At 34.4% G+C, this 12,564-nt stretch overlaps 2 protein-coding genes across 6 annotated transcripts in view; one reads left to right on the forward strand and one right to left on the reverse strand.

Annotated features, from left to right (window-relative positions):
- LOC130992114 (nucleolar complex-associated protein 2) overlaps positions 1-12,564 on the forward strand; it is an 884,658-nt gene that overhangs the window by 254,276 nt on the left and 617,818 nt on the right. The window lies entirely within an intron of this gene.
- On the reverse strand, positions 695-7,334 carry LOC130992166 (mediator of RNA polymerase II transcription subunit 19a). Of its 5 annotated transcripts, XR_009091251.1 has the most exons (8): positions 7,001-7,334; positions 4,753-4,791; positions 4,086-4,168; positions 2,786-3,075; positions 2,438-2,665; positions 2,075-2,134; positions 1,798-1,935; positions 695-1,206 (listed from the first exon to the last, which is right to left on the reverse strand). XR_009091251.1 is itself a non-coding variant. In XM_057916706.1 (7 exons), exons 3-7 carry the CDS (start codon positions 4,114-4,116, stop codon positions 1,885-1,887), a joined length of 660 nt encoding a protein of 219 aa, XP_057772689.1. In that variant the 5' UTR covers positions 4,117-4,168; positions 4,753-4,791; positions 7,001-7,260; the 3' UTR covers positions 803-1,884. The 5 variants fall into 5 exon arrangements, 3 of the variants coding, with proteins under 3 accessions (XP_057772689.1, XP_057772688.1, XP_057772690.1); XR_009091252.1 differs by lacking the exon at positions 4,753-4,791 and having other exon boundaries at positions 7,001-7,269; XM_057916706.1 differs by having other exon boundaries at positions 803-1,935; positions 7,001-7,260.

Below are 12,564 nucleotides of genomic sequence, written 5' to 3' on the forward strand. Positions count from 1 at the left end.
CATAAATTTTCCCCTCCGTAAAATTCCGAAAAGACAACTAATTTCAAGCAACGGAAATCAATCTTCAGTGTACAATAATATTATAATGTGATTATAATTTGGTGGCTCTATTTGAAATAGAAGCATGATCACAATTTGAACTACACCATATTTTCAAAACCAAAACTTACCACAAGTAATCATAGCAATAAAGTTTCAGTGGCAGTCAATTTCCGTGATTGAAGCCAATAATAGCAGCTTCAACTATATCAATGATTTATCAATGCCAACACTATGATCATACACAATAATTAACATCAATTATTCATCATATGGCCAGTCGCTTTCTATATTGTCATATAATACACATAAAATTAGCTCATATTCATTGTCCACCACTTTTGTGCTCAAGTACAGTACCTAAAAGCGCATACATATAACATCGACTGCAAACTCAATCCAAAATCGACACCCTCAATGGGGCCAGTACACGAAGAGATGCCTAAAAATCACCTGTTTTCGTCTCTGGTGAAGAAAAAACTGAGAAAGAACGACATGTCTCCAAGTATAGAATGATTCTACAGACATACAAGGGCGCTACAAGATCATCATCTACGAGGACTGACAGCCTAAAATTTGTGCATATTCATCAATCATCAAAGACCATCAAAATTCAAAAAATAAATAGCATGACTAAACCAGCCAGTCCACAGTATGTCCTTTGAACTGAGCAACTAGAATTGCACCTAAAAATGACACAAAGAGCCAGGTACACAGTTTCTTGAGGACCCGACATCAACAGGCCCTCAAGACAAGCATCACGTGCCGTTTAAATTGATCCTGTATTAATGATATCTATTCTAACTTTAACTCATTGAATGATACACATTGCCACATCCTTACAAATAAGTTACCCTCCAGTAAGGGTTAGAAGACACTAAATCCTATCTCCACCTATTCTTATGTACCAAATCTGCAAGTGCATTAGACTACTTGAAAAACTTTATCCTAGATTTCCAAATGGGAGGAAAATGAAGAAAATTAATAAGCCATTCGTTCCAAGCCAAAAAGAAAAAGAAGGAAAATTAAGTCCCTTTAAATATTGTTACAGAGATGTGAGCCTTGTTATGACACAGAAAGTTCCATTTTCAACATTTTTTTACCTTGAATTCACTTTAGCAAGTGAATTCACCTTCTTGGCAATCTTTAGTAAGTCCAAATAAAGCTCTGCATAAGAGAAATTCAAATATATGTAAAAGAAGCAGTGCACACCTTATAGGGGTAAGTAAGAATATGCACGCAGGCCACCTATCACTATCTGTAGTTCCAGATGTTCAAGACTTTTATTATGTAAATCTCCATATAATGGTAATAATGCAGAGAGTATTAAATAGTAAAATGATGTACAATCTAGGGCTTCCAGCCTTCTTAGTGCCGGTCTATGACCAATTTAGTGCAGAATAAAGGGAGCAAACACCTGTGTAATCCTAGGTTCAAGCACAGGTGGCCATAGTGACTGAGTGACATTGTTATGATAGTAGATATATATTTACAATGTCTTTTTTTCTAAATGGCTCCTTTAAGATCTCCATTTGCATAACCTTCAAATTAGACACTTCTAAATTTGGTGATTTGACTTAGGATAGACTATTGAGACCCCCCACACCAACCTCTCAGTTATAAAATCAAGATAAAGAGGCCTAATTAGGCTGTTTATTTAATCAGCCTCTATAGTAAAAGAATGAGATAAAAGAAATATGAAAATATAAGATATAACAAGACAAGGACATAAGCTGCCGCTAAAAAGTGATTATGTACCTTATATAACTTGAAATAACTAAGTAAGAATTCCTCAATTATCAACTCCAACATCTGATGACAAAATTAAAGATCAACCACCATTTTTCAGCCTGCAACCTTTATTGCTCCCATATCATCTATCTTTGAGCTCTTGTGCTGCATAATTACATGTAGATGATGTATGATTGTGAAAGAAGTTCAGGAAAATGAATGAAAGGTGCATAAAGATGAAAATCAAAGTCACATGCAAAAGAGCCATATTGAAACTGAGATTTGATTGTTGTCCTCTTTTTACCTTACTTTTCTTGTGTTTATGAATATCACCGCCATCCTCATCTCCGTCGTGCTTCCTCTTCTGAAAATAATTGTTGTGAAGAGTAAGAGCATCAAGAAGTTAAGAGGCAACCAGAAACCAAATAAAACTCAATGCAAAAACTTTTAAATTACCAGTAATTCACTCAACAATATTTCAATATCTTGCCACATGAAAATAACATTCAGTAAAATAAGAAGCCATGGTCACAAAAGCTTCAACAAAGGTAACCAATGATAATAGATGTCAAATTTCATTTTAAGAAAAAGAACATATACATTACATGAAAAGCTTGTTTCTCATTTAGTAAGATACAGGCAAGTAGGAAATACGTAGTTTGCAAACCTTCTCATGATGTCTTTTTGAGTGGTCATTTCCAGAATCATGATGTCCACTTTTATCTTTTTTCTTCTCCTTGTCCTTGTCTTTGCTTCGATCTTTATGCCGATGTTTGTGCTTTTTGTGCTCTTTATCCTTGTCCTTGTCTCTGTCCTTATGCTTCTTATGTTTCTTCTCCTTATCTTTAGACTCATTCTTTGGTTTCCCAGCAATGGTAGGAGTGCCCTTCTCGGACTACAAATATAACAAGACTAACTCAAAACTTCCAAATAATGAGCATCAATCTTTCAAAAGATGATATAAGTGCTATCAAGCATTGGCAATGGTTTGTAAGATCGATGTACAGAAACTCACAGGAGGAAGATCAACTGGAGCCGTTTCCCTTAGCTGAAAGGCTTCCCTGAGAACATCTAGGTCAAAAGGTTGTATACGTGTATTATTTTCTCTAGATAAGGAAGAATCTTGAATGAGCTGGCCCAACTGCATCCCCTCCCCCTTTCTGATTTCTGTGTCTCCGACAACATTGTGAAGGTAGTGGGTGTCTGCTATTGGCACAGGAAGTGACCTCTTGCAGAAGAAATCATAGTGAGGTAACAACTTGTAGTGGCTTAAAAGATCCACAGCACCTGTAAGTTCTCTAGGCCCTAATTTGAAGAATAGGCAGAAAAAAATGGTTGATGAAGTTAGAATCAAACGGATGAAAATAATCAAAAGCTGGCATATAATTTTTAACTAACAAAGTATAGTAAAATAATTTTAAGTACCAGAACCAATGAAAGGAATGACACAACTTGGAAAAATTGCAGTGCTAAAGGAATTTAGTCAGATTTCATGAAGTAGATACCAGCACATAAATCATCTCTATATAAATAAATTAGCCAAGTTCTTCTCTCTTCTGTTATTTCTTTTCATTCCATCCTTTTTATTTACTTATTTATTATTCATTCCTTCCATCATTAATGAGCCACCAAATAAAGAAAAATCAGCTTCCAACTTCATCAAATGCCAATGTCATCGTTATTTCAAGTCTACAAAGTCAAACCACCTCAATAATCCCCCTTTTCTACCTCCTAAAATTTCTTTCCATCTTCCGAATAAAGATCCAACAAATAGAAAAGTTCACCAGACAAGCTTTAAGCCAGTACAGGAGAAAATGTTTCGTGCTCTAGCTTTCCTGACACCTCCAGGGAGAAGATTAAACTCTTTTGCTAACCGCATAACCCCTCAAAGATCAATATATAAACTGGCCCACAGATAAAATATAAGGAAAAAACAGATTTAGTTATCTGTCAGGGTGGCCATTCACCAAAGACGATTAGATATCTTTGTTGAATCGGTTTTTGTCAATCAGAATCCAGAATTAGTATCTGCCATCTAATAGTGGGACCATTAAGTTTGAGTTGTTCAGTAACTGTAACACCAAATCAGGGTCCACAATTTTTTTATTTTTATTTTTTAAATAACAGGGTCCACGATTCTTAAAAACAACATAATTCCAACACTGAGTCACTGCAATTCAGCCACTAACATAAATGTTATACAACTTATACTATGCATACATTTCGTTCAAATTTTCAAGGACAGTACAAAAGAGAAATGAATGCCTCACGCATGAATAGTCAGAAGGTAACAACCGTCATATTAGCAATCTTACCTCTTCCAAACTTCTTGTAATCAGAATCCATGAATCAGCGCCTGACATGGAAATAGCTCATTACTACCCAGGGACTACCTTTTCTGTAACAAAGAAAAAGGAACATTTAACCCCACTATCAATGTTACTAAGCTTACATGATTATCAGCAACAAACCCATCATAATTAAATAGAAGCAAACGAATACAGCTGAAGAGCAGCACAGCAGTCGCAAAGAATTCAGTAATAGCACATTTTTTATCATGTCATGACTTTTTGCAGGAATACGTTATAAAATACCTATAAGTAACATTGGAAAAGAAAACTACAATGCTTTCAGAATTCCGAGGTTCATTATAATGTTAAAATATACCACATGCTTATATCATAATATATGAAGCTTCAGTATCAATTATCATAATAATTTGACAACCATGTTATTTTTGAAGTTTTACATATAGTCCAAATAACAGTTTATAGCCCCGATCTGCTATTTACATCCAATATATATAGCATAACAAGAAAAGGACCCAAGGTAGTATAAATAAATGGATGTAGAACAACCACTCTAACCTTTATATGATGAGAAAGGCTAATGAGATTTCAAAACCAAAGCATGAACCAAATGTTTATGCATGTGTGTGTGTGAGAGAGAGAGAGAGAGAGAGATAGAGAGTTTATAAGGCACCTGAATTATTATGGCAGGTTAACAAACCCTCGGCACACGCTGCAAGTTTATCAAAAAAGAACCATCTTATACAAAATATTGAATGATTATGAAACTCAAGAGTAGTAATAGTGCAATAAAGGCAAATAAAGGAAATCGAGTAAAAAATACTATGTATACTATCTTTATCTGTATTAAGAATGCCATAATAGGTGAGAATGCAGGAAACTTTATTTTATGCGTCAAATTATAGTAGACTACTATCTTCAGATAAGATATTAGGGAAAAAAAAATTAAAACCCTAACAAAAGCAATGTGAAACCTCAAAGTAATACAATTGCTCAATGCTCATAAAGCATGGGCATATTAAACCATCACAAATCCACAAGTACAAAGTTATGTGCCGTGACCCACAAATTCACAAGTACGAAATCCAGTTAATATCACTAGGATAATCTCCATGCCTCAAGACTCCACATGTGGGAAGATAGGGTTCGGGTATAGGGTACCCGAATACCCGACCCGAAAAAATCGGGTATCGGGTACCCTATACCCGAAAAATTAGGGACCGGGTTCGGGATCGGGTATTTAGGGTGGGGAAAAATCGGGTATCGGGTATACCCGAAATACCCGGTTTTTATTAAATATATATTAAATTATTTAATTAAATTTTAATTCCTTAATTTCAATTTTCAAATACTGAACTGCAACCCTACCTACAAAATTTTCAATTTTCAATTTTGATTTGATGTTATATATTATTTATTAATACAGATTTTCGAATTTTTTTAAAAAAAAAATCGGGTATTTTCGGGTATTAGGGTACCCTAATACCCGATTAAGGAAAACCGGGTACCCTAATACCCGAAATACCCGATTTTACACAGTTTGACCTGAAACATGTAATTTTGACCGGGTAATTAGGGTACCCGAATACCCGACTCGGGTATTAGGGTACCCCATTTTTTTCGGGTTCGGGATCGGGTATCGATTTCCCGTCTTAATCGGGACCGGGTACCCGATTTTTTCGGGTAGGGTACCCGATCCCGACCCGATTCCCAGCCCTATGCGACACAATAATCTGATGCAGATCAAGCTTAGGCCTAGAAGAAATTTCAGCTTTTCTACTTTAAAAATCATTATGCACTTTCTAAATCCCAGAACATATCCCCAATGTTCAACCAGTAATTTTTTTCCTAACTTTTCAAGTCATGACTCATGGATGAGATATCAATCCAAGAAAATAATATAATCCTATCCCAAATATAATCCAGTTTTAGTACGATGTATTCTCAGCCATGTCCGTTGACATATCAATCAACAACTGATGTGAGACTTCCTCTTCCCCTTATTTAGACAAGTAATCAGTATCCATTCATTGTTTTTTGAATAACATTAAGAGTAGCTTTTCCGTGCCAGGACTTTTTAGTTGGGAGATCACCGAGCATTTACTTTTTTGTTAGTATATCGATTTTATTTCAAAACTACGAGTTTCATGGCAAGTGACTGTAGTTGGGAAATTCAAGCAAACATTATGTTAACTTCTGACCAAGTCTTATGTTAGCATAGCACTTGAGACAATGTGGCAGTAAACAATTTTTTTACACCTGCTACATACTGCATTGAAGTGACTTTGACATAAATATATAAGGCATTTGGCCATTGAAATTGCATAACTTAGATAGTAATGACTTTGCGATATAGACAGTGTTTTATTCAACCAGAAAAACCAAAAAAGTTAAATCAACTTTGCCACAACATTGGACCTGATAACCATCTTTTGGTTATAACCACCTCTAATATAGATCAGTGGAGAGTTCATATACTTACATCGGAAGCCACATAACTATTTAAGCTGGTAAATAAATGAAACACCGAAAATTTCAATTATAACTAGAAGCAAAATAAAACTAAAAATAATAATAAAAAGCATATGCACCGTAGCCCTTTGATTCAATAATAATGCCAGCTTAATGGCGCTAATATATATCGAACATACAGAAGACACCGAAACAGACACTATAAATATTTGCGAACACCACTAAACCACATGGAATGAGACCACAAGTGAATGAAGAAAACTGAAACACTTCATTTTTAAACTGAATTCCCACAGCTATAAAATCGAAACCCTAGTTCACAAAATACCCAAAACACAACGACAACCCTAAATTGTCAAATCGACGCCGAATTACACTTCCAAACACGGCGAAACCAATCTCAATTTAACATAAACAAAGCAAAAAAAAGGCACAAATCATAACCGCACCTTCACAGAATTCGGGGGTATTTTCACCGAGTTCCCTGAGCGATCGCCCGCGAATAAACCCCCCGCCGCAAAAGTAACAATTCTGGATTGAATCGGGCTCGCTTAGCGACGTGGAAAGGGGGAGGACGTTGAATTGTGGAATAATTCGAGCAGCTTAAAAAGCTCGTTAATGGAGGGAAAATTGGGGAGGGGATCGAGTGTTGGCGAATCGGGAATCTGGAGTGTGGGAGAATACTTGGGAAGGGGGGTATTCAATTGGTTCCTCGGTCTAAGCAACACGTGGCGTTATGTTAGTGGCTGTTTCATTACGCCGGTCTTTTTTCTTTTTCTTTTTTGTATGGAATTTATTTTTTTATGGTGTTTTTGTGTAGAATTTATGAAGAGGGTTTGTCAGTTTTTTCCGTTTTGGAGAAAGAATGAGTTCAGTTATTATTTCACTTTTTTTTTAATTAGTATTATTTCACTTGTTAAGTGTAGTTTGATGTTTCTCACCTTTTTTTTTTTTGAAAAGTCAAAAGAAATAGATTAAAGCGAGTACAAGGGGTATTCGAAACCCTTACACATCAATCCAAATACAAACATCCGTCTTATTAAATTATAGACGGAATGCAAGCAATAGGCTTAGAACACCAATCATGAAAAGAGTGACCAAAAGAAAACTCAAAGAATGAGTGAATCCACTTCCAAGATCGAAATTTGATTCCTTCCACAATTCTTTTCACCTCCGGTTTGATCCCATTGAAGATAGCATCATTTCTAGCTTTCCAAATGCTCCAACACACACATTGCCAAATGATATTAAAAATCTTATTCTTCACTTTTCCCTTTTCCAAGTAAGTGAGTCCGACTCCACTTTGTCCATCTTGTACCTGTCAAGGAAATACCACAATTCCAAAAAATCTTTCATTTGAATAGAATTAAACATTCTCTCCCATTTAAAATCCCAAACCCAAGAATTATTCTCCCTAAATTCCATATCCTTCACTTTGCACTTTTTTTGCGAAGACAATAAATAAAGAGCACTAAACTTCTCCCTAAGCACAATTCCTTCATCACCCCAAGGGTTTTCCCATAAACGGACCAAATTTCCTTCTCCTAAAGAAAACAATAAGTTTTGACAAAAAATTCTCCCCTTCAACCGATTCCACAAGGAGTTAAGATCCCTCGACCACAAAGATCTCAAATTTTTATTGCATCCAACACCCTCCTCCTTACCCAACACCCCGTATCTGGACTTAAATATTCTCAACCAAAGAGAATTCCCCCCTGCATCCATCTCCACAACCACTTGCACATAAGAGATAAGTTGAAAACCCTCAAGTCTCTCACCCCCTAAGCCCCTTTCAATTTTAGGTCTGCACAAGTCAGCCCACCTAACCCAAGCAATCTTGTTTTTATTATCATTTCCCCCCAAAGAAACTTCCTTTGCAGATTAGTAATGAATTTGATAACACTCACCGGGGCTTTGAATTACAGATGTAAAGTGTTCAAGTTCGTCTAAATACATAGTCGGCTCATTTGTTTTATCAAGGCGACTCGAGCTGACACGTCGAGCTCAGAACTATAGTCGGCTCATTTGTTTTATTTGTTTAAATACATAGAGAACGTGAAAATTTTCCGTTCTCTTTCATTTTTCCGCTTGCTTTTTTGTTTCAAGAAAAAAACAGTATCTTTGATATAATATAACTTATCTATTTGCATATACTCCTATTTAGGACACATTTGATACATATATCATTTATATATATAATTTATTTGTTAAATTTACATATAGAATGTGAAATTTTTTAAATTTTCATTCATGTAATAGTTCAATATAATATACTTAGTTTTGCTAAAAAGCAAATAAATAATGTAAATAGCAAAACACAAAATAATAAATATATTTTTATAAAACAAAATAATAAATATATTTTTAATTTCATATATTTTTATTTTAACACCACAATTATAGTATCATAGTATTACATTATATACTCTTCTTAAATTAAAAGTATAATAAATATAATAAATAATTTAATTTTTTATAAAACAAAGCCCTTTGGCAATAAGTATATATAGATTTGATAATATTGGCTACAAAAAGGTATGGGATTCGTCATTGAAAATGAAAATCTAATACATAATCATATCTAGAAATTCATAACATCATAGTTCAAACACAATCAAAAGAAAAAGTATATGTAAACTCTTTGTTTTTTTATAAAAACTCTCTTTTCAAACCTGAATGGATTTTTTTTTTTTACTTGAAACTGAATGGATTTGTCCCATCTATCTTGAAATAAAATTTTTGGACACGAAATTTAAGAAATTAGTATTTAGTGTGTTAAGTGTAGTATGTGTAAAAGTGAAAATGTTAATAAAAGGTAAAACATTTACCAAATAAAGAAATGTCTCAAGATAGGTGAAATGTCCAAAATAAAAATTGTCTCAAAATAGATGGGACGGAGGGAGTATTATAACACAATGTTTACTCACTATACAATTTTCGTATGACTTGTAAACTGTTGCAATTGGAACATCTTTCGATTATTCGACATTTACAATGCCCTTATTAATTACTAGTAGTTTTCATTTTTCAAGCAAAAATTATCTGATCATGTTCATGTATAACTAATACGACGTAGTTTTACTGTTTGAATAAATTATTAGTTAAAAAATGACAACTTATTAGTATAATTTTATTTTTTTTTAAAGAAACCATATAGAAATCACAAATCCATATATATATATCTCACGTTTTCAGCCATTTTAAAACGTTTTTCAGGCACCGTTCTCTTAAAATATGTCACAACAAGATCTCGTGAATATTCTCAAAATCCATATATCAATCAATAGCCTTAAATTTTTTCAATAAAATTCCAACAAGTTGCCGTAACAAGAGGAGGACCCATCTATTAATAAACGAGTTAACGTCGTTATCAAAATCATGTTGACTAACTTTCTCTTCCCCTTTCTTCTCCAACACAAACATACAATGGAAGATATAACATGCATTTGAGATTTTTTTTTTTTCAAGTAACACAAATAAATATCGCCATAGTGCCTTTCTCAAGTTTCTTACTAGTATTTTGAGCCTACCAAAAAAAGTTTCTTCGTGTTTTACTATAAATAAGCGTAACATAATTTGTCTTAAAGCACCTTATTTGTTCAAATTGTTATAGGATTAACTATTTGTATGAACATACAATTATTGAGTTATTGACATTGAATTTGCCAAACCAAGATTATATGCAAACCTATCATCATCAACGACTGTACCACGCAAGTAATTGATAGTGCCGTGCAGTCGTCAAAATAAAATATATAGAGCTCGTTGAAACACTAACTGTGAGTCTGTGACGCCCCGGGACGAAGTGCGGAGTGATCATCGGTGCAAAAGAGGCACGGACAAGGAGCGGCTTCAATTAAAAGTACTTCCAAGCGGAGAGGCGCAGGGATGAATCGAAACACACCCGAACGAGAGGGATTCCGAGAATATGTTAGAATGAGACGACATATTCAAGGAGAGTTTAAAGGGTTTGATTGGGCTACTTATATCAACAAGATGCATCTTCTTTTCTGGTGCTCATGTGGAAGAAACTCCAAGATTAAGCGTGTTTGGCTTGAAGCAATTTCAGGATGAGTGATCCCCTGGAAATGAGTAACACACATGAATACTTTTTAATGGATTATATAAATATAACTCGTGAGTGTCTGAAGGCTAAATTCACTATGATCATCAACAATATACAGTATAGATTGATATCTCTCTGGTAGGGCTGTCGATCGGTTCGGGTTCGGTTACCCCCATACCCGAATTTTCGGTTACCCGAACTCGAAATTGCCATATTTCACTAACCGTTCCCGAACCGTTTTAGGTGTTCGGTTACCCAATAACCGCTTCGGTTACCCGATTCGGTTATTTGGGTATCCAAAATACCCATTTAAAAAATTAAAATTCAAATAATTTGCTAGATAGAGGATTTGAACCTTAGTCTCTATAAAATACACAAAGCAACTTGATACACTAGACTAAAGCTTATTCTTAAACTTTAAACATATCATAATTTTATTTTAGCTAAGACTCGATTTTTAAATAAAAATAAATAAATTAATGAATTAATAATTAAAATATATATAATATATATATTAAATAATTTATTAAATAATTTTCGGTTATTTCAGTTAACCCGTTTCGGTTATTGGGTTAACCGATACCCGAAATTTTTTTAAAAATGATACCCGAAACCGAACCGATACCCAAAAAATTCGGTTATTGGATACCCAAACCCGTAAATTTCGGTTTGGTTAACGGATTATCCAAAATCCGATAACCAATTAGACAACCCTACTCTATGGTAATCTATCTTTACAGATTGGCTGCCTAATATAAATCTACTTATCTGCTCTTTGTACTAAAATGTTGAATCAACACAGAAAAATAAAACAGCCGAGATAACAAAAGTTACTCGGACAAAGAACAACTTGTTGCACTCCAATGTTCTGTACTTCAATTCTTGCTCTTGACCTCCCGTCAATATAAAGTGAGACTTTACAGATTAGCTGCTTAAGCCTCTTTCGTCAAAGCAATCCTTGAAGAACTGATGTCATGTTTGCAGCAGGAAAATGACGAGTTGGTTGTGAGTGAATGTTAGGTCGCAGAAATTGCACGTCCAAAATGTAAGAATGAGAGATGCTTCTTGCTACTTTTATAGGCCTCCAAGTCGTGGTTAGTTAGCACTACTTTCCACTTTCAAAAGCTTCCTATAACCGCTGCAATCCTCTTCTGAAAACTGCCAGTCGACCAGCCACGAATGTTATGGGTCCTGAAAAATAGGAACAAATTGCCCACCTCTTTGGACCATGATTAACCACCTTTCCACTTATTAAAAACGTGATCAATTGCCACAAAACCTTTATTCTAGTACCAAAGAATAATAAAACGTGAAAGGAAGGTAAATATTAATTATGTACAGTTACCAACGGAGAGTCAAAGTACAACTTCAAGACAGATTTCAGAATGTTGGCTGGTTCTCAGAAATGTTATCAACATTCAACCCAACATTGTCAGAGTCAACATTGACTATAACAATATAGTACATGTACGTTAAATTAATCAATCATTCACCATATATTTATTAAGTAAATAATAATTTATAATATAAATTATAATTTGTGTTGATGGTGTTAAATGGTCAAATAAGTAAGTGAAAATCAATAGTTATTCATAGTAAGACAGATCAAATTGCCTTTACTTTGACTTATACATAACTTACCTCAACTCTCTCTCTTTCTCTCTCTCCATCTCTCTTACCTCTTCATCTCTCTGATATGTGTTTCTCTTTATCCCGATTTCAATTATTTTATCCGGGGATGGCGTGGGGTGTTGGTATTTTTGGCTGGCCTGAATATGATTTATTGTGTTATCTTATCCGATTTTATGTGTTAGCCCGTTCTCCAATTTCAATTCAGCAATATGATTTCCTCTCTGAATATATTTTTTCGATCATCATCTCCATTCAAATACTTGTTAAGTTCGTTTTTGACATTGTCTATTAAAATACTTATTTTTCATATTTATC

Source organism: Salvia miltiorrhiza, chromosome 7 (genome assembly GCF_028751815.1).
Source record: "Salvia miltiorrhiza cultivar Shanhuang (shh) chromosome 7, IMPLAD_Smil_shh, whole genome shotgun sequence".
In the NCBI taxonomy this organism is placed as follows: Eukaryota; Viridiplantae; Streptophyta; class Magnoliopsida; order Lamiales; family Lamiaceae; genus Salvia; species Salvia miltiorrhiza.

Excerpts from the sequence above, each read along its gene's own strand:
- LOC130992166 (XM_057916705.1), bottom strand. The coding sequence starts at position 4,116 with ATGGATTCTGATTACAAGAAGTTTGGAAGAG. Across the intron at positions 3,076-4,085 it reads TTACAAGAAGTTTGGAAGAG|GGCCTAGAGAACTTACAGGT; the intron begins GTAAGATTGCTA and ends TCTTCAAATTAG. Across the intron at positions 2,135-2,437 it reads CAAAAAGACATCATGAGAAG|AAGAGGAAGCACGACGGAGA; the intron begins GTTTGCAAACTA and ends AATTATTTTCAG.